This window comes from Notolepis coatsorum (assembly GCF_963971535.1).
Source record: "Notolepis coatsorum genome assembly, chromosome: 18".
Classification (NCBI taxonomy): domain Eukaryota; kingdom Metazoa; phylum Chordata; class Actinopteri; order Aulopiformes; family Paralepididae; genus Notolepis; species Notolepis coatsorum.
This window is the reverse complement of record NC_140182.1, coordinates 63,292,232-63,315,155: the sequence shown is the minus strand read 5'-3', so window position 1 is coordinate 63,315,155 and position 22,924 is coordinate 63,292,232. Positions and strand designations below refer to the sequence as shown.

At 44.4% G+C, this 22,924-nt stretch overlaps 1 protein-coding gene across 1 annotated transcript in view; it reads left to right on the top strand.

The window, feature by feature from the left end:
* scaper (S-phase cyclin A-associated protein in the ER) overlaps window positions 1–22,924 on the top strand; it is a 160,208-nt gene that overhangs the window by 46,461 nt on the left and 90,823 nt on the right. The window contains 8 exon segments of the mRNA XM_084335011.1: window positions 1,073–1,200; window positions 1,297–1,583; window positions 2,153–2,485; window positions 3,830–3,997; window positions 4,404–4,470; window positions 5,093–5,210; window positions 6,178–6,289; window positions 14,267–14,407. Coding sequence (XP_084191137.1) covers window positions 1,073–1,200; window positions 1,297–1,583; window positions 2,153–2,485; window positions 3,830–3,997; window positions 4,404–4,470; window positions 5,093–5,210; window positions 6,178–6,289; window positions 14,267–14,407 — 1,354 coding nt within the window.

Below are 22,924 nucleotides of genomic sequence, written 5' to 3'. Positions count from 1 at the left end.
ATGTATTGAGCTGTACTGTACTGTACCCATTCTGCAATCTGTTAATAAACTTTTCAATCAATCAATCAATCTCTACCTCTGGTTTCATGGCTATGATTGATTTTTACATAAGTTGGACAATGCCTAGGCTAAAGTGTTTGATGCTCAGAATTTCCAGGGGGAGGACCACCAGACACGTAACCCTTTCACTACCACACTACAGAAGGTTGACCTTTCACTACCACGGTAGTGAAAGGGTCAAAGCCGATACTCAGCTGATAGAGTTGTACCCTTCTTGCTGTCTTGTCGTACAGAACTTGTAAGTCGCTTTGGATAAAAGCGTCAGCTAAATGACTAAATGTAAATGTGTTGTTGTGAAAGGGTTAACCCTTTGTCGTGTGGCAGTGAAAGGGTTAACCTTCTGTATTGTCGCAGTGAAAGGGTTAACCATTTGGTAGTGAAATGGTTAAAGTCCCCCCCCCCCCCCCTCCCAATGTTGAAACCTAACCTATGCTCCTCGCTTGTAACACAGTGCTGGGTTTTATTTGAGCGTTAACATCGACATGGACTTTTAAAAATTGCATCACACAACACATCCTGTTATTAACAAATCACGGCTTTGACGTGATTTTCTAACCTCTCCCTCTTCCTGAATTGGTCTGGCGTGTAGGTTCCATTATCTGCTAATAGGGTGATTGATTGCTGTTGGTGGAGCATTTGTTTAATGTAATTTGTCAAGTCTCTCACTCTTTTGGCTCTGGAAACGGAGGGAGGTGTAGATACAAGTGTGGTTAAGGACTGCTGAAGCATCGGTTCAATATGTGCAGTACTCTGTAATCGGATGCCGCAGGAAATGGATATTGATCATGACGGAGGCCTGTTGCCCAACGCAGCCCTGTGCTTCCTCAGAGTGGAGAGCGCCGGGGTTAACTGGGAGCCATCGGGCGCTTAGGAAGCTTGACTAACAAGGAGTTGTAAAAAAAAAAATAAAAAAAATGACATGGCTTTACAAGCTCACGCTGTAACCTTCACAGAACGCGTTCGTTTTGTATAATTTTTTTTTCCTGACGTACGCACATGTGTTTTCCTCCAGCGGCCCTCCGGTTACGCTGGCCTCGGCCCGTCTCTCCCACACGGGCCCCAGCTGGGCCGACCGGGTCAAGTCCTCCTATTCCTTCCCGGCCTCCGCTCCGTCTTACCAGAACCCTGTAGAGAAACCCGGTAAGAACATAGATCCTCGTTTCAGTTGTCAACCGGCACGTTGACGCCGCCGCGTTCCTCCTTCAGTGACCGTGTGCCGCCTTGGTCCCCCCCCAGGTAAGAAGGACGCAGAGGGCTGGGAGACCGTCCAGCGGGGACGTCCCGCCAGGCCGCGCTCCGCCGCCATCGTAGCCAAGGTCAGTCTCGTCATGGCCCCCAAACAGGACGGCTCCGAGGACATACAGTCGCAGCCTCAGGGAGACGGGGAGCAGCAGCCCCGCCCTCCCTGCTCCGAGGACCAGGACGGGGACCAGCCGGACTCTAAGCAGCCGGTCCCCGCGGAGCCCGTCCCCCCCGAGGAGGCCGGCGACGCTGGAGACTCGGAGAATGGCCATACGATGGAGGTACCGCACCCCACCTCCTTCCCCCACCCACCCTCTGACACACACCCCCCCTACAACCCAGCAGTTCCCTGGATATAAATTATTCACGAGGAGCACAGTAACATTAGACTGTTTTATCAGCCACATTGTTTTTGTTTTGGGGCTCCATGGTATTCATAGATGGGCTACCCAGACAGGCATATCAGCTTTTAAGACGATTGATTGTCCGCTGACATTTCAGGGGCAGAAATCCCATGTTCACTCCCATGAAATAAATCCTCTGTCGATGCCTCGAGAAACACACTTGGTACGGGTGCGTTGGAGGCATCACTTTGATTTCTTGAAATACAAATCTGTATCCCCCCCCCTCACTGTGTATCTGCATCTTTTGATCAGAATTGGAATGTCTTTAGGGCATGTTAGCGCCAGCCTCCTTGCATGATGTGTGTGTTCTCAGCGGTGTGTGTTTTTGAGTGTTTTGATTTTGGTCACTGCTCTCTCTCTCTCTCTCTCTCTCTCCCTCTCATGAAACGCTTGAAATACGCATGCGTTTAATTGTGTTTGCGTGTGTGTGATTGTGTCGGCCGCAGCCCCCAGCAGAGAGCGCGCAAGACTCGGGGCTTTGTGTTGCCGCGCCCCGCGAAGACGTGCCTCCCCCCTTATCGGCTCTCGCCCCGGCCCCTCCTCTCCTCTCCTCTGCCCCTCTCCTCCTCCTCCCGGTCCCGTCCGCGTCCCTGCCAGCTCCCGCCGCGCCCCTCTCCCCGTCCCCAGACCCACCCCGGACTGGCGGGCCCGGCGCTCCGGCGCCCCCCGCGGGGGAAGGCGCGTCGCGGGGCTCGGCAACATCTGTTCCAGGACACGCCGAGACACCCGTGGCAGCACTGAAACCGGAGAGCACACCGGACCCCACAGAGCTTTCCACCGTGAGTGCTGAGAGACGGAGGAGGGCGGGAGGAGGGGAGGGGAGGGAGGGCTGGGGGGGGGGGCAGGCATCTCCCCCAGGGGCCTTCGCCGCCTAAACAAAGTCAATCTAGAGAAAACCTCCAGACCGAATGTGCTGACAACGCTGCTCTCTGCCAGGCAGGCTGGTGACTGTGAGGGGCCAGTGGTGTTGTGAGTAAATGCTCTTTGTACGCAAGTAAGGACTTAGAAGACGGTGCCCCGACAACCATTGGTACACTCGGTACTAGCGTGTTCCCGGTTATTCCTTAAGGACTCTTAAATTATGTTGAAAAAGCACAGGTACCTGGACAGACTTGTCCAGTTGGGGTTTCAGCCCCAAGGGGTCAGGGGTCGATATGTGCACCTTGCCCTGTGGCAGGTGTTAGCTTTACAGGTAAACCGCTAAGAAACACGATCGTCGGTCTCCGCGGGGTTAATCGAGTGTAACCTCCACTCCGTGCCGCTACTCGTCACATCACGGCGGCACTTCCGTCCGAAAGGCCGGTCTTTTAAAACACAGAGACGGATATCTTCCTGGCGGCCTATAGGGGGAGGTTATCTGAGCTTAGATCACAACACTGATCTGGTCTTTGTGCCGGGGCCAGACGCAGCCACACGTTGGGTGGTTCAGATAAGCCTGGTACTGTTTAGACTCCCCCACTGACCCCTTGTTAGAGACAACCAGCCTCGGCGTTGAGAGACTGCTCTCCCACATTACCCTCATTAATTTGACGGGAACCGCGCCTGGCATGCAGTAGTCTGTGAGTCATTCCCGTACCCGTTGCCTTTCAAATGCATTCAAAATACACATATATATTTTTCTTTATCTCACCAGTAAGTGTTTTATTTACACGTCATACCAAAGTTTGGAGTGAATTCATTTTAAAAAAATTTTAAAATTCTATTCGGATGCACTTATATTCCATCCAGGTAGACATTTCAAAAGGCTAGAAATGTCTCCTGCACATCAAGCTTCGTAAGCAAGCTGTGGTTCGATGGGGCTTCCTTCCGCCATCTCCTCATCCTCACAGTCAACATGCCCTGCATGACTCCTGAATGCTTCCTCACTTGTGATTTGTTTTGTGGTGGTGATTTGATCGTGTGGTACAATCTGTGATTGGGTTGAACTGGTGTCTTCTCTTCTCACTTTTTATTAAAAAATAATGTATGACATGCTTTTAAGTTTGATTAGTAGATCTTCCACCTCATTAAAAAAAAGTAATATAGCTAAGCACTTGGTTTAACTGATTTAGGAGTTATGACAAATGAAGAGTGTTAAATGGCGTGTGTGTGAGAGAGAGTTAACGTGTGTGACTTATGTCCAGCCACAGTCCATGGCGGAGGTCCTGGCTAAGAAGGAGGAGTTGGCTGACCGCCTGGAGAAGGCCAACGAAGAGGCCATCGCTAGCGCCATCGCGGAGGAGGAGCAGCTGACCAGAGAGATCCTGGCTGAGAACAATGACCTGGAGACGGACAACGAGAGTGACTTCTCAGTAAGACCCCCTCACACTTTGTTTGTTCATCGTCTGAACCTTCCTGTCAGGATAAAATAAACTTGCTGAGAGATTGCGGAGGAATCCCTTTGTTTGTCCTAACAATAGCTTGAATCTCACACCTAGAGAGACAATGTCCCCTAATCCCCAGCCTTCTCTATCCACAAGAGAGCTGGATCCCCTTCTCCACCTCAGTGTTCTCCTAGAACTGTCCAGGATGAGAGCACTCATCCCATGTACCTTGTTTGTATATGTGTTTCACCATTAACCCTATGTTGATCATGAACATCCGTCTACGGCGTAAAGTCCGGTTCCACGATGATACACTTTTTTGGGGGGTAATATTTGACTCAGAGTTTGCATAAATGTTGTCTTAACAAATGCTATCCATCTCTCGCTCCTACAGGCTAGCATTGGCAGCGGAGGCTGTGGACTCAATATAGACTGGAGTGACATGCTGGCAGATTACGATGGTATGATTGATGGTCTCCTTTCTAGAGCTCACCGACCAATGAACTTACACGCCTTGTGACAGCGGTGATTGTATTTAAAGGACAATACCGGTGTTGTTGACAAATGGGTTCCATGTCACTGTTGCGGGCTGAATCACTGCGGAGTCTTTTTAAATAATAATTTTTTTATTATTTGGTACCGTAGTTATTTTTTGCAGATTCACCACTGCTATAGGCTTCCATTTTATCTGAAAATAGACCTCAAACGCCACAGAATCCCATGAAAGTCACCACATTTGACAATAATGCAACTTCACATACATTTGACATTAGTATTACCTTCTAGTTTGTGTAGTAATTACCAGGTCACCTGCTTCGTTGACCATTCTCAGGCCAAAGAACCATCTGAATATTGCATTAATGAAAACATTCAAACAGTAATAATTACCCTTTTAACTACCCACCTATTCATAATATTCTCATGACGTTTTTTTCTCACCATACAATACGGCGCAGGGCCACAGCTCATTGGCCACAGTCGTCATTTAATGACAATCACCTGCTATTTGATTACAATCACCTGTCGTTTGCGACCGAGGCGTGCAATGGAATGCTATGAATTCATCCTTGTTCTCCGCTGAAGCGCGGGAGCCGTGGCGCCAGAGCACCTCTTGGGGAGACATGGTGGAGGAGGAGCCCGCCCGGCCTCCTGGTCACGGCATCCACATGCACGAGAAGCTGTCCTCGCCGTCACGCAAGAGGTGAGACCTCACTCTTTACGCCCTTTCTTATTTACACAGGGTATCTGCAGGGTATTAGAAAGTCTTAAAAAGTATTAAATTAATAATTCTCAATTTTAGGCCTTAAAAGGTATTTAAAAAGTCTTATATTTTGTTTGCACAGGTATAACATTTTCAGATAGCGATTTATAGCCTATAGACCAATATCCGATACCGGTGTCGGTGCACCCATAGTCAAAACCAACCCAAGTCCATACAAGCAGCATCTTATTGTGTACTGTTTGACGAACAATGTTACTGACCCTTAGCTGCCAGAGTTGTACCCTTCCTGCTGACCTGTTGTACAGAACTTCTAAGTCGCTTTGGATAAAAGCGTCCGCTAAATCAGGGGTTCCCAAACTTTTCAGGCCGCGACCCCCAAATAACGGTGTCAGAGAGCCGCGACCCCCACTATTATAAGAGGTAATAATAATAATAATAATAATATTATATAAATGTATGGTTGAAACATGCAAACGTTCAAACGCACACACACTAATAAGCATTGGAGGCTTTTAACCAGGGCCGGACTGGGGAAATCATTCAGGCCAGGAAATATAGTGCAAAATATAGCCCCAGTCAGGCCACTTTTTAAGCAGGGGGTCTGGGGGTCCCCCACCAAGATTTTTTTTGTTACAAAGACTTCATTTCCTGCATTCTGGTGCAGGAATTTTTTTATTTGTACCCTTTAAATGCCAGTGTTTGTGATGGCATCACAAATTATTGTTAAAAAACAGGCTAGCATATGTATGATTAGCAACAACACTGATTTTTATGGATTTTCTGTTTTTTGTAATCTCAGTTGAATCTTTTATTCAACTTCAGCCCTGATCATCTGGCGACCCCCCCCGCGGCGGCTCGTGACCCCCCTTTTGTGAACCCCTGCGCTAAATGACTAAATGTAGGAGACCGAAGCAGATTAATGGATTGTTTCCGTGTTTGTTGGCAGAACCATCGCAGAGTCCAAGAAGAAACACGAGGAGAAGCAGTTGAAGGCTCAGCAGCTGCGGGACAAGCTGCGTGAGGAGAAGACCCACAAGCTCCAGAAGCTGCTGGAGAGGGTGAGTGAGTCGAGGGAACCACCCTAAAGAACCTAGTATACACTGAGGGAAGCACCCTAAAGAACCTAGTATAACACTGAGGAAAACACCCTAAAGAACCTAGTATACACTGAGGGAAGCACCCTAAAGAACCTAGTATAACACTGAGGGAAGCACCCTAAAGAACCTAGTATACACTGAGGGAAGCACCCTAAAGAACCTAGTATAACACTGAGGGAAGCACCCTAAAGAACCTAGTATACACTGAGGGAAGCACCCTAAAGAACCTAGTATAACACTGAGGAAAACACCCTAAAGAACCTAGTATAACACTGAGGAAAACACCCTAAATAACCTAGTATAACACTGAGAAACACCCTAAAGAACCTAGTATAACACTGAGGAAAACACCCTAAAGAACCTAGTATACACTGAGGGGCGTGATTTCGAAACCTAGCCGCATTTCAGGCAGACGCTCTCTGATTGGCACTGACTGACGCTCTCTGATTGGCCACTGACGCGTTTGCCCAATCGCGTGACGAGCTGTGTCTTTGCCCATTTCCACGTCAAACAGCCTGCAAACTACCTGGCGTTCTATCGCCATGCAAACTCTAACCTTAACCAACTTCGAAAGAGTGCCTAAGCTTAACTGTCGAAAGAACTTGCCATCACGCTCTAAGACAAACTCTAACCTTAACCAACTTCTAAAGAGTGCCTAAGCTTAACCAGTGTAGAAATGGGCGTCGGCCAATCAGAGAGCGTCCGAGAAATGCGGCTAGGTTTCGAAATCACGCCACTGAGGGAAGCACCCTAAAGAACCTAGTATAAACTGAGGGAAGCACCCTAAAGAACCACAACACCAGAGGGAGTTCCACAAATCATGTTCAACTCTGATTCGGCTCAAACAAGGGACTAAACACGTTTCGCAATTATGCCACAACAATGTGGAACGCCCTACCCACAGCCGTAAAATAATGTGAATCCCTACCCTCCTTCAAAACCGCTCTCAAAGTGGGCGGCTACGTGGTGCAGTGGGCAAGGCGCTCACCACGAATACTGGAGACTGGGCTCGAACAGGTTCGCCTCCCTGTTCGAGCCCAGCGCTCCACATTGCTTTCAGTTTAGCTGGTCGTCCGCACTAATACACATTGGCAGTATTAGGGGGAGGGAAACTGATGGGTGGGGATCGGGCGTTGTGGACAGCGACTCCTACATGTCGGTTGGTGCGCCTGCGCAGTAGAATCAGGAAGCGACGGGGGCGGGGCCCCTCCAAAGCCCAGACCCCTGACGCTGAAAGATCGAGCCGCGCAGGTGGAAAGATGCGACTGCTGTTACCTCGAGTATCGGAGGGGACTCGTGCTATGTATGACTTAGTCCACATTGCAGCCGGCTTGTGGGAGGCATGAAACAGCGTTCAAAGACAGTGGAGGGTTGAATTGGATGATACGAAAATTGGGATGGGAGAAAAATAGAAAATGGGAGAAAAAGTGGATAAAAAAAAAACCGCTCAAAGAGCACCTATGGGTGGCTGCAATTCTAAACTGGCCCCGGTAAATGTCCACCCACCCAACCCCCTCCAATGTACAGTTTCTTCCCCCTCAAATGTATATATATTTTTTTAGGATCTTTTTCTCTTAAAGGAAAACGCCAACATTTTGGGAAATTAGCTTATTTGCCATCTTCCCTGGAGTTAGACAAGAAGATACATACCCTAGAGGTTTTTAAATCCTTGCTCAAAACACACCTCTTCTCCCTGGCCTTTGACCAGAGCTAGCCCAGCATCTATACATGACGTCCGCTGTCACTCTGCACTTTTATCTAATTTTCTTGTCTCTTTTATTGCACTGACTTTGCCCTTGCTTTCTTATATGTACTGTACTCTACCTTTTTTGTAATTCTAGTGTATTTTTATTGCATTGTATGTGTTTTTACCATGTTGTGAAGCACTTTGGTTTGGCTGTTAGTCATTTGTAAATGTGCTATATAAATAAAACTGACTTGACTTGACTTGACTTTTCTTCTTAGGCTTAGGCAACAGCCGCTCCGTTAGCGTAGCTTAGCTTCATCACTGGAAGTGGGTCAGACCTTTACCCTGACGTTCCCTACAGTCCCCTACAGTCACGAAATACACTCCAAATACAACTCAAACGTTCCTATAAACATGTTGTGACCTGTGTATTTACCACGTGGAGAAATAAAAAATAATTGAATTCGACAATTACGTTTTCTAAGCAAATATACTCGGAACTATTTTTTGCCAAACCACTCCTCTCGGGGCGCAGTCAGTGATTTCACGCAACGCAGTGATACTTTCTAACGTGACGACAGTTTGTTTACATTCTCATTTCATTCAAAGGATCCGAACCGATTGAAGTTTATGGATACCATGACTTAAAATCCTCTTACCTTGACGATTAAAAGCCTCCCCAATTTAGAAAACAGTATTCCCATGGCTGGTGTTGATATGCTGCTAGCTAACGATAACCAACAACCGGACACTCAAGCAAATAACGAGGGTAACTTCCGGTCGGGCGGTTCCAAAATAAAAGAGCGACGTCTATAGCACCGGAAATACGTTTATTTCGTACATTATCTAACGTTAACACGAACCTAAACTAACTTTAGGTTAGTTATAACGTTAGTTTAGGTTCGCGTTAACGTTTGATAATGTACAAAATAAACGTATTTCCGGTGCTATAGACGCTGCTTTTATTTTGGAACCCCCCGACCGGAAGTCAAAATGTACCCTCGTTATTTGCTTGAGTGGCCGGTTGTTGGTTATCGTTAGCTAGCAGCATATCAACACCAGCCATGGGAATACTGTTTTCTAAATTGGGGAGGCTTTTAATCGTCAAGGTAAGAGGATTTTAAGTCATGGTATCCATAAACTTCAATCGGTTCGGAGCCTTTGAATGAAATGAGAATGTAAACAAACTGGCGTCATGTTAGAAAGTATCACTGCGTTGCGTGAAATCACTGACTGCGCCCCGAGTGGAGTGGTTCGGCAAAAAATTGTTCCGAGTATATTTGCTTAGAAAATGTAATTGTTGAATTCAATAATTTTTTATTTCTCCACGTGGTAAATACACAGGTCACAACATGTTTACAGGAACGTTTTGGAGTTGTATTTGGAGTGTATTTCGTGACTGTAGGGGACTGTAGGTCTGACCCACTTCCAGTGATTAAGCTACGCTAATGGAGCGGCTGTTCCCTAAGCCTAATGCATGCACAGAGAAGAAAAGGGTATGTATCTTCTTGTCTAACTCCAGGGAAGATGGCAAATAAGCTAATTTCCCAAAATGTTGGCGTTTTCCTTTAACACATTGACCGCCACAGCAGGGGGCGCTGATACCCCATTCATTAGGTCTTTATTCAATGGATATAGTTTTAGACTGACATTTACGAGTGCTTAAAATATATCTTATATTATATCTATGGGTCTTATAACTCCGTCGGGTCTCAGTGAGCTGCTTCTAGTCAACATTGCCGAGACGGATTGTTTTTTCATCCGTACATTTCCGTTTTATACCGTTTTGAATAGAGTGTGGTTTGGGTGTTTTTCAGTAATTCCGGGAAAAGGCGAGAATGCATTTTACTGTAATTCAGTCATCACGTTGTAATTTTTCGGCTGATTATCTAATCATCCTGAAATCAACGCTAGACTATCACTATGTCTCCTCGTCCATACATGAAATGACCGTCGTAGTGGGGCGCTCCACCCCACCGCAGCCAACTGTAAACAGTCATACACGGTCCACACAGATAGCTGTGATCGGGGTCGAAATAAGTGTCAGATCAACGATCAAATTCATATATGATGTTCTTACCTTGTATCTGATGTAATGCAAAAGAGATAATCCAAATATTTTATCGCAATTCCAAATAATGCTCATGGAGGTCCGCACCACACTACCGACCATTTCACAATGACGGGCGGGCGGGTGGAGTTACTGATGCCATTGTTGTATTGTTGGTGTAGAAGTGGCTCGCCTGAATATTTAAACCCCGCCCGCCCGGCTCAGATCGCCTCCTAAAAGACACAAGCCCATTTTCAATGAGATGCAATAGCTCCGCCTGGCAGTAGAGGGTGGTGTTGACCGTCTGCCAGCTCAGACAGGGTCTGAAGACTATACCAGAGGCTGTAGCTATGAATTATGAATAGATATAGCGAATAAACGATATAACAATCCCAAAAACTAGTAAACTCGTTATTGCCGTTATTCGATTGGCGGCCAATAACGAGTAAACTCGTTTTTGGCGGGAATGTGTTAAAATAGTACTGTATATTTGTATATCTTGTATGTCATAAATATCTGGATGAAACCGTACTGTATATCATATGTCGTGTATGTCATAAATGTCATGATGAATTGAAAATGGGGGACCCTGATGTAAACAAGACGAAAGTCTTTCTCTGGTCTGCATCCCCTTAACAATTGTTTGTATTGAGCCGTACTGTATTGTACCCATTCTGCAATCTGTTAATAAAGTTTTCAATCAATCAATCAATCAAGAACCTAGTACACACTGAGGAAAGCACCATAAAGAACCTAGTGTAACACTGAGGAAAGCACCATAAAGAACCTAGTGTAACACTGAGGAAAGCACCATAAAGAACCTAGTGTAACACTGAGGAAAGCACCATAAATAACCTATTATACAACGGCATGCAAATTTCTCGATTCTGATTGGCTGAAACAGTCAATTTACACATATTTATTTTTCATAATCCCACGCTCTTGGTCCCAGGGACCCGCCCACAACCGAATTACTATCACTCCGCCGTGCGACTTTGTAGAAAAAAAACAAGATGGCGGACAATAATCTTTACAAATGGATATGTTGATAGCGTCATAACGACTAAATAAAAACCGATTCTGTCACGGCGAATGTCTTAGTTCTTTAAACAATGTTGGATGATGTAATTAATGGGTCATTGTGGAACAAAATAAAAATCGCGTGAATTGATTGATTGATTGATTAATTGCAATTTCTTTTAAAATTTTCTTTCTTTCTATAAAAGCAGCTGGGAGGTGCGCTGTTTTAAGTGAGGGTGGACTGAATGGATATGTTGATAGCGTCATAACGACTAAATGGAAAACGATTCTGTCACGGCGAATGTCTTAGTTGCTTAAACAATGTTGGATGATGTAATTGATGGGTCATGAGTCATTGTGGAACAAAATAAAAATCGCGTGAATTGATTGATTGATTAATTGCAATAAATTTTTTTATTTTTTTTACCTACTTTCAATAGAAGCAGCTGGGAGGTGCGCTGTTTTAAGTGAGCATGGCCTATTGATTGATTGATTGATTGATTGATTGCACATTTTATTACTGTCCGCCTGGTTTCCAACTGGTTAAGTTTAGGCCCTCTTTCGAAGTTGGTTAAGGTTAGAGTTTGTCTTTAGAGCAGGGCGATAGACCACCAGCCCTGGTTCCAAACTCTAACCTTAACCAACTTCGAAAGAGGGCCTAAACTTAACCAGTTGGAAACAAGGCGGACAGTAATAAAGTTAGTAATCAATCAATTCAAAAACCCACGCTCGCTTAAAACAGCGCACCTCCCAGCTGCTTCTATAGAAAGTAGGTTTAAAAAATTAAAAATAGGGCGAAAACTTTTTTTCCCCTATAGGGCAAAGAAAATGTTTTTTAATTTGTTTTACCTACTTTCTATAGAAGCATCTAATAATGAAGTTCTATAGAAAGTAGGTTACAAACTAAAGAAAAGTTGGATGTGTTAGTTTGTTGGATGTCTAGGTGAAAGACAGTTGGATGTGTTAGTTTGTTGGATGTCTTAGGTGAAAGACAGTTGGATGTGTTCGTTTGTTGGATGTCTTAGTTGAGAGACAGTTGGATGCCTTAGTTTGTTGGATGTCCTAGGGGTGGGACGATACATCGATCCAGATCGATACATCGATGTAATTATCAACAATCGAATCGGATCGATGCGATGTAATAAGATCGATTCATATCGATACTCTTATTTTGAAAATCCTGTGGCGAGTCTCATATCCGCCCAAGAACAACAGCAGTAGCTCCGTGTGTGTAGATGTTACAGCATAGCATTCTCCCTTTCTGTGTGTGTGTGCGCGCGTCTTTGGAAAGACCAGATGAGGTCAGAGGAGTTTGATGTTTAAATGTTATTTAAACATAAACAATATAATACATAATAAATGTAGGCCTATACATGATCATGCAACATCAACAAATTGTTGTAGGAACGGTTTGGGAGAGGGAGGTTGTGAGTTTTGAGTTCCAAAAAAATGTAGCTTAAAGTTTAAAGCTCAATATATAAAAACGTGGCACTTTACAGTGAACAGGAGGTCTATTTGTATTAAAAACAATAGATTGATTTTCCTTTAAATGTCTGGAAGAGCTCAAAAATACAAATGTCAAATGATATTTTCATTACCTTTTTTTTGTTGATCGAAATGTTACTGATTGTGTTAAATGGGCATATGATATCATCTCATATCGATCGCAGGCACCTGAATCTAATCGTATCGTATTGTATCGTGAGAGACTTTTGTGATATCGGCAAATATCGTATCGTTGTCCAAAGAATCGATATCGTATCGTATCATGATGAAACTGGTGATTCCCACCCCTATGTCCTACTGAGAAAAGTTGGATGCACTTCCGAGCTGCTTCCACATGGAGGCAACTTCCCTTTTTTTCTTTTTTGGGAACTACTTTTTCTGGCGGATGGTTTTTTCAATAAATCTTCAATTAATGTGTGTTTATTGTATAGCAATACGGTTGGATGAATGTGCCAGTTGTATAAAAGCATTACACCACTTGTAGTCGTGGATTGTGAAAATTAGACCATGCCTAGGGGGGTCTAACGACCACCCCTAGGCTTGGTCTAATCTTCACAATCCACTCCTGCGCGTGATGTAATGCTTAAGTACACACCGAGGAAAGCACCCTAAAGAACCTAGTGTAACACAGGCGGCTGGGTGGCGTAGAGTAGATTGTGCTCGTCACCAATGCAAGAGACTCCGGTTTCGACTCCCCGAGTCAGTGTTGCCTGCGGCTTGGACCAGTCGTCATACTATCTCAATTGGCAGAGGTAGCGGGTGGAAAGTCGATGGGTGGGGATTGGACGTTGTGGACAGCGACTCCTACAGGTCGGTTGGGTGACGCCTGTACAGCAGAGACAGGAAGTATCGGGGGCAGCGTGAGCCTCCCACGCGTTACTCCTCGCCACAGAGTCAGCGCTGTCTGGTGAAAAGATGCGACAGGCTGCCTCGTGTACCGGAGCGGACACGTGATGCAAGGCTTCTATCCTCACTACAGCCGACCAGTGGGAGGCATAGTCTAGCAACGTTCAAGACAGGGGAGGGCAGAATTGAAGGGGAGAATTGGCTATACGAAATTGGGATGGGAGAAAAATTGAAAAAATAAGGAGAAAAAGTGGATAAAAAAAAAGATCCTAGTGTAACACTGAGGAAGGCTGTTTGCTGAAAGGCCTACGTTTTGATTGTTCGCTGCCCGTGCCAAATAAAAGTACCAAAAGGACATTTCTGTGAGTGCTGGCAATTCCTTTAGCCCTAAAGAGCCCCCTACAGCGGCTTAGCCTTGCCTGGTCCACGAGGAGAGGTTCTGTCAGCGCACTGCCAGATAGAATCGCTGAACGTTGTAGCCCCCTTGCTCCCCATCCAGGCATGCCGGCCGCAGACACTTGTGCGCGAGACCCCGGTCCAAAGTCAACAGGCTTTCATGAGCTTTGTTTTTGTTCTCCGGGCCTCTGTGAGAAGGGTCGAGTCCTAGAATAAATCGGGATTAACCACATAAATACATGAAGTGGTGTACGTTCACATTAACCCCAGGGGACACGCCGGAGAGGGGGCAGCAACAGAGGGGATCCAGAAACCGTTGTCAGTCTGGGCTGAGAGAATGTACAGTACAGAGAATCGAGCTGAACTGTGCTGCTTCTCTACGTTTTTCCATTTCAAACTCTCCTCCCTTTTTCCCTTTCCGCTCTCCTTCCAGGAGAAGGAGGTGAGGAAATGGAAGGAGGAGCTGCTGGACCAGCGGCGCAGGATGATGGAGGAGAAGCTGCTGCACGCGGAGTTCAAGAGGGAGCTGCAGCTCCAGGCCATCGTGAAGAAGGCCCAGGAGGAAGAGGCCAAGGTACAGTAGAGCAGGAGGAAGAGGCCAAGGTACAGTAGAGCAGGAGGAAGAGGCTAAGGTACAGTAGAGGAGGCTAAGGTACAGGAGCAGGAGGAGGCCAAGGTACAGTAGAGCAGGAGGAGGAGGCCAAGGTACAGTAGAGCAGGAGGAGGAGGCCAAGGTACAGTAGAGCAGGAGGAGGAGGCCAAGGTACAGTAGAGCAGGAGGAGGAGGCCAAGGTACAGTATAGCAGGAGGAGGAGGCCAAGGTAGAGCAGGAGGAGGAGGCCAAGGTACAGTAGAGCAGGAGGAGGAGGCCAAGGTACAGTAGAGCAGGAGGAGGCCAAGGTACAGTAGAGCAGGAGGAGGCCAAGGTACAGTAGAGCAGGAGGAGGAGCCCCTGGAACACGGCTCACTAAACATTTACATTTTGTCATTCAGCTGACGCTTTTATCCAAAGAGACGTACAAATTGTGAGCAACAATTCGCTCCGTTAGCATAGCTTAGCTTCATCACTGGAAGTGAGGCGGGGCCGGAGCCTTACAGTGTATAGTTTGATTGATTGAAAAGTTTATTAACAGATTGCAGAATACACTCCAAATACAACTCCAAAACGTTCATGTAAACATGTTGTGACCTGTGTATTCACCACGTGGAGAAATAAAAAATAATTGAATTAGACAATTACGCTTTATAAGCAAATATACTCTGACATTTCTTTTTGCTGTAAACTAACGTTACAACTAACCTAAAGTTAGTTTAGGTTCGTGTTAACATTAGATAATGTACAAAATAAACATTTTCCGCTGCTATAAACGTTGCACTTTTATTTTGACAACCCCAGAAAGGAAGTCATTATATATACTTTACCATCCTGATCTGTGTTAGCTCCGGTTAGCTCAGAGCGTCCGGTATAACAATACCAGCCATTGGATTAATGTTTTCTAAATTGGGGAGGCTTTTAATCGTCAAGGTAAGAGGATTTCAAGTCATGGTATCCATAAACTTCAATCTGTTCGGAGCCTTTGAATGAATGAGAATGTAAACAAACACGGCGTCACGTTGAAATCACTGGCTGCGCTCAGAGTAGTGGTTGGGCAAAAAAATTGTTCTGAGTATATTTGCTTATAAAACGTAATTGTCTAATTCAATTATTTTGTATTTCTCCACGTGGTGAATACACAGGTCACAACATGTTTACATGAACGTTTTAGAGTTGTATTTGGAGTGTATTCTGCAATCTGTTAATAAACTTTTCAATCAATCAATCAAACTATACACTGTAAGGCTCCGGCCCCGCCTCACTTCCAGTGATGAAGCTAAGCTATGCTAACGGAGCGACTGTTCCCTAAGCTAAATGCACGCACAGAGACAAAAAAGGTATGTATCTTCTTGTCTAACTCCAGGGAAGATGTTAAATAAGCTAATTTCCCAAAATGTTGGAGTTTTCCTTTAAGTCTTAAATTAAATTTGTACCTGTATTACATATGAAATGTTTTTGTGTTAAAGTCTTTCTGCTGGGCTACCGGGAGCTAGGGCTGAGCCCAAACGTTTGAACATTCTGACCTTTGTTCGTTACGTTGGCATTCGAATTCTAAATCGACATTAGAATTTAAAAAATATATAATTATTTTTTTTCCTTAACACTTTCAGTGCCACGGACGACATAACTCGTTTTATTAGGCTCCCCACTGAGTGCCCACGACGACAAATATCGTTTTATTAGCGATCTGAAATCATATTTCATCAACCGAGTCTCCCGTTGGTACAGCAGCCCCTACAGGAGCTCAGAATGGAAAAACGTGCCCCCTATCGTCTATCCCTGTGTAACTGCAGGTCAGACCTGGGATCTGTAGATATGTAGGGGCGGAGCCAGCTGGTTCCTTGTGCTGGCGAGCAGTCTGATCAACATGGAAGTAATCGCGGGACGGGAATCAGCCTGGAATATATATTTACAGCAGCCAATACTCAATCAATAAGCGTGATCGATATTTGGAATGGCGATCAGGAATTGGAATGATCTTTTTGGAGAACATCTGATCTGAGGTAAGGAATCTATTTTCTTGGGATAATCAGAGTTGTATTCGCTGAGATCTCAGTGTTTGCCCTATGTGTGATGTGTCTGTTTGTGCGCGATCGCTGATGAGGAAATAAGATAATCGATACTATCGATAATCTAGCGTTTATTTGAAAACTATTCATAAATAGGCCGAAAAATTACAAAGTTTGTGTATTCTAGAATATTCCAGTAAATGTCTTTTATCGTGGAATCTTTATATTTTCCTTGAAAACGAGGGCTTTTCAAAATGCTATAAAACGAAAATGAACCGATAAAAAAACAATCCGCTTCGACAATGTTGACTGGAAAACGAGTCATTGATAAGCGACGGGCAGATTAGACACATAGCTATAATTTAAAACATAGATTAGGCGTTTTTAACGCTAACATTGAAGTGGATGGTCGGCATTCAACCGGTAAATCAAGGTTAAGCAAGGGCTCTGAAAGTGTTAAAGGGGACATGCATTGCTATTCCTTTCACTATTTGGGCAACTTTACACAATTCCTGTGAGTCTATGGAACACATCTGTAAGGTTTTTTTTCCAAAAAATTCATTGTTTTATATTTCTAATCAAGTACTCAAAAACAGCATTTTTCTACTCCAAGATTTCAAGCTGTTCTGGCCTGGCTTTGCCCAGCCTCGGAATGCGGTGACAGACCCCCACCTGTAGCTCCGCCCATACTACTCTACTAACGTCAAAGTGAACCTAATACACAAACAAATACTGTATGGCTCAAGCATACGTTTTCGAATACAATTATACAATCCAAAAAGGGATGACACCGAAGCAGGTACCCATGCCATACGATTTTGGGTATAGAGAAAACAAATGACAGGAAGAATAAGATTGCTCTCTCACTCCGTCTAACACACACACACACACAGCGCTTGTACTAACAACGTTACGTTAGATTTTCTTGGCGCAATAAACAGAGCTAAGATAACCCCCCCCCCCCCCCCCCCAACACACACAATGAACATAATTATTAATTCACAATACACACAAGTAGGTCTACATATATATATAACGAAGCACAGAGCTAAGATAACGTTAGCTAAGCTAGCTTGCTCTCTCACTCCGTCTAACACACACATACACGCACACACACACACGCACACACGGTGCTTGCACTAACGTTATACTTTCTTGGCGCACACGGAAGAGTACTGTAATACACAAATGGATGAATGAATGAGGTCCTACTGCTAATTAACTAATTACGACGTACTGTATGTACTTACTGATTCTATGCTTTCTTTCGGTCCCAAATACTTGGTACAGGCTAGCTCCTGTCTTCTTTAGCAACAGCCAGGAAATCACGGCAGCATAAAGTCCCTCGTCTTTGCAAAAATCCAAAAACGAACTTGGGCCATTGCTTGTGGAGCACGACATCATTAGGAAAAGTGTGCAAAGACATATTAGCGGCTTGGCAGCCAGGAACAGCACATTTCTTGCCCGTGTTGCTCATACTTTTTAGGTTAGGCTAACTCACTGCACTTCCTTGCAGTCTCTTGTCTCTGCACTAAATAATGGTTGATTGTGGGCGGTGGAGGTGACTACAACCAGGGGCGGAGATATGCAAATCAGTGCCTTATTCACGTCAGCAAAACCGTCAAATCGGAATGGCTTAGTTGAGTGAGGGAAGATCTCGTGAACTCGAGACTAGACTGATGAGTCAAAATGAGAATTAGAGACACAGACCACATTGATATGACCCCCCATTGCTAGGAAACAATGCTAAACACTGGAAAAGGCCATTTATAAGACAGGGGACCTTTGAAGGGCCCCTGTCTTATAAATGGCCTTTTCCAGTGTTTAGCATTGTTTTCTTGCAATGGGGGTTTGTATCAACGGGGTCTGTCTCTAATTCTCATTTTGGCAGATTGCTCCAATTCAGTTGAGACAAGATCCAGGCCCAGTGAACTAAGCCATTCTGATTTAACTCGCTCCCTGACGTCAGTAGGTGCTGCTGATCCTAATAACTAATGCCCCCTCTATGGTTGTAGCGCACTCAACAACAGAGCAAGTGGAAATACTGACACTTCCTCAAACGGGGTGCCGACAGAGAGAATCAACAATTCGCTCAACAACGGAGCAGTGGGAATAATGCGGAAGCGGTCTCCCTGTCCCTGACTCTCCCTCTCTCTCTCCCTCTCTCTCCACGGTCCACCTGCATTTTACACACAATCGCAGTCGAGCCGCTCACACAGCACACACGCGCACGGAGCAATGTATCCTCTCTCTCTCTCCCCCTCTCTCTCCACGGTCCACCTGCATTTGACACACAATCGCAGTCCAGCCGCTCACACAGCGCACACGCGCGCACGGAGCGATGTATCAAGTTTCAAGTTTCTTTAATAGTTGTCATACAGAAGTACAGAATACTTTTATACAAAATGCTTCTTACTGTTACGCTCCAGAGACTGTGCTAGACAAGATAAGTATGAAATAAAATAGTATAGCATGTAAAATAGAAGTAAAAATAGAGGTCAGTGTTCAGTATAGACATATGTACAATGTTTGATGCAGAATAGAAGTAACTGAGTTACCATACAATATACTATGCAATGTACTAATATACAATACTATATAGTGCAAAGCAGAAATGGGATGAGGTACAATTTAGGTAAAATTTACAGTAAGGTGTACGAGTTGTAGTGCAAATCCTTTACCAATAAATATAAAGTGTGTTTAGGTGATCTAAAGCGTGGAGAGTGGGTGCTGCAGTGTGTTGTTTGTTTAAAGTGAGTGTGTGCGTGTGTGTGCATTTGATGGTTGTTGCATAGTGTTTATTGTTCATTGAGCAGCCTGATGGCCTGGGGATAGAAGCTTCTTCTGAGTCTTTCTGTGCTCGCCTTGAGACTCCGGTATCGCTTGCCTGACCGCAGCAGTTCAAAGAGGCAATTGTTTGGGTGGCTGGAGTCCTTGATGATTCTCTTAGCCTTACCCCTGCACCGCTTGTTGTAAATGTTCTGGAGGGTGGGAAGCCCCCCTCCAATTGTGCGTTCGGCTGAACGTGTCACTCTGTAGTCTGCTTCGGTCTTGTGCAGTGTTATTCCCAAACCAGGAGGTGATGTTGCCAGTCAGGATGCTCTCTATTGTACATGAGTAGAAGTTCTTAAGGATCTTCTGACTGACTTGGAACTTCCTTAGGCACCTGATGAAGTAGAGGCGTTGTCGTGCCTTCTTCACAACACTGTCAATGTGTGTGGTCCATGTCAAGTCCTCGGATATGTGGGCTCCGAGGTACTTAAAACTGTCCTCTCTCTCTCCCTCTCTCCACGGTCCACCTGCATTTTACACACAATCGCAGTCGAGCCGCTCACACAGCGCACACGCACGCACGGAGCGATGTATCCTCTCTCTCTCCCTCTCACTCGCTCGTTCTCGCTCTCTCTCGTATACATGTATCACGCTGTGTGGGTGACTGTCACTCAAAGCGCTTATGGGCGGAGCCCAGCCCAAAACGGCTTGAAATCTTGAAGTGGAAAAATGCTGAGTACTTGATTAGAAATACAAAACAATGGGCGTAGGAAAGGCGGTGCGTCAAGATTCTATGATGTTATAAGGGAACACAATGCACCCAAGTTGGCGGGTCTGAGGTTGAGCTGGGAGAACGATGTACGTGAGGATATTACTGAGGAAATATGGGAGAAGCTGGTGTCCAAATGGGGTAAATTCTTGCGGGAGGCACAATCACAACTTATCTTTTACAAAGTTTTAAACGGAAGCTATTGGACGCCTAGTAAACTGGCCAGACTAAAATTAAGGGACAGTGACATCTGCTGGAGATGTGAGAAGGAGACAGGCACTTTACTATTATGTTATACGAATGTGAGAAAGTCCGGAAAATGTGGGATCAAATTGTGATGTTCCTAAGTAAAGTTTTGAATGTAAAGGTGAATAACTCCCCAATGGCATGTGTTTTGGGTATAGTACCGAAAGAGATTAAACTGCCTAAATACCAGGGAATGTGGTATAGAATGGCCATGATATCAGGGTGTAGAATTGCCTTACGACCAGTGATGCCAGTAACGCGTTACTAAGTAACGCGTTATTGTAATCTGATTACTTTCCCCCGAAAATAGTAATCTAACGCGTTAATCTTTAAAAGCCAGTAATCTGATTGCAGTTACTTGTCCAAGTGGCTGTGCATTACTATTTCGTTACTATCTCATCATAAATTCATAATGCAGGCGGAATGCAGTATTTTATTTCGTTTTCGACAGTCAAAAATACATTTTGAGCTGTTTTTCTTTTGGGAGTGACGTGGTGTGGCAGTGAAAGGGTTAAATACAAGAATGTGTCCCGCGCCGTGACTGGTCCCTCTGTCTGAGTGACTCTGCTTTGGTCCAATCACATTCCCCATCCACAGTCTGCGAATCAGAGGCAGAGTAGGGCGGGTCTTCACAGCACGTCATGTGACATATGCGCCAATCGTGTGACAGCAGGGCTCCGTAGTCGGAGAATTCCACCCCAAAACGCTTGGCAAAATTAAAAGTGAAACCGCAAGATGACTTTTGCGTTTTGTTCAGAATTCCACCCCAAAACGCTCGTCTAAACGTAGCCTCAGTCACTACTTCACGGCGGAGGAAACAAAATACTGTCTACCGCTAAAAACAGCACATCCAATTGCATTGAAAGCATCTGGAATCACAACACTAGCCGACGCTTCGACTAGGTACAGGAGGGTTGATGGTGGCAGAGCAAAAGCTCTTATTTGCCAGATTTACAGTTAATTTACATGTTAAAGAGAGACTGATTGTATGTTTATAGAGAGACATTTATAAAAACAATTTAATAGTTACAGTTGATATAATTGAAATAATAGTTCAGCCTGCATTTGTTAGATGTGATACACTGGTTTTGTAAAACCACTGGCTGGCTGTTCTAATGCTGTGAGCATCATAGACTGTTGCTTTACCATACTTGATGGTACAGAAGCTGAAGCACTAGTTTAACAATTTACGTTATGTGCAGAGAAACAAGTTAAAAACAATTTATGCACTTTCAATAAAGCGTTTAAAAAAAAACTGTTGGGGGAACGACGACGACTTCGTAACCTAGTTACTTTCAAAGTAACTAAGTTACTCTGATAATCAAGTAATCAGTAAAGTAACTTAGATTACTTTTTAAAGGAGTAATCAGTAATCAGTAATCAGATTACTTTTACAAGTAATCTGTGGCATCACTGCTTACGACATTGGAAATCACCCATTGATATTACTTTTAAAGAATGGATGGAACTAATGTTCCGGACAGCATCATATGAAAGGGTAACATATAGAGTCGCGGGGAGAGAGGATATCTTTGCTGAGGTATGGGACAGTTTTCTACACCTGACTGAACGGTCTGGGGACGAATGATTAAGGTGGGGTTTCAGTATTATTAAAGATTAATGTGAAAAATGGGATCTGACCTGATGGTACCTATACTTTATATTGTATTATATATGTATATGCATAGATTGTATGTCCGGATGGTGTATCTATGGAATGGCCACTTTCTCTATCACACTCTCACATGTGCATATCTAGCCGCATACGCATGTCTAGGACACACATACTCGTATGTGTACATAACTGAATTACACACACTCATATGCACAAGGCTGAGATATACATGCCAGAGGCACACATACACGCATATACTCACTTGTAGGCAACAGGCATACACAACGTACTTATACACATATTTGAAGCATAAGCTCTCACTTACACATATAGGGGATATACACATACATGGGACACACACACATGCATAGCTGAGACGCACATGCATATACACACCTGAGATATACACTCGCACAGGTGGCAGAGACGCACATGGATACGAGACACACACAGAAGGTAGGATTACAGTCACATACCTGAGAGATGCACACACACACACGTATGAGACATACACACATACTTACGTGAGACACGTACCCACATACACATATCTGAGACACACATTCATACATGTTCTCACGCACACCTACATATATTTTAGACGCATCCTCTCGCATGCACTATGGAGAAAGATGGCATCCCGATAGAAGATGCAGCACATACCTGCTCGCAGGTAGATCGGTCTACATGTAACGTATGTGCATCAGGGATATATATGCACAGCACAATGTATAGTAATGTTTTTTTTTTGTAAGTGCTTTTTTAATTTCCATGTCAGTTGTTAATGTGTCTATGTAATGTAATGAGTCTTTTGTATGTTTTGTATGATGTTACGAAAAAGAAAAAGACAAATCTTGGATGTTGCATATTATGCTGTGGAAAGATGTCTTTTGAATATTGGAAAGATTTGTGCAAAAATATCAATAAAAGAAAATACAAAACAATGAAGTAAAAAAACGTACAGATGTGTTCCATAAACTCACAGGAATTGTGTAACATTGCCCAAATAGTGAAAGGAATAGGATAACATGGGACCTTTAAATTATTTTATTTAAATAAAACATTTATCATAAAAGATCTGCATC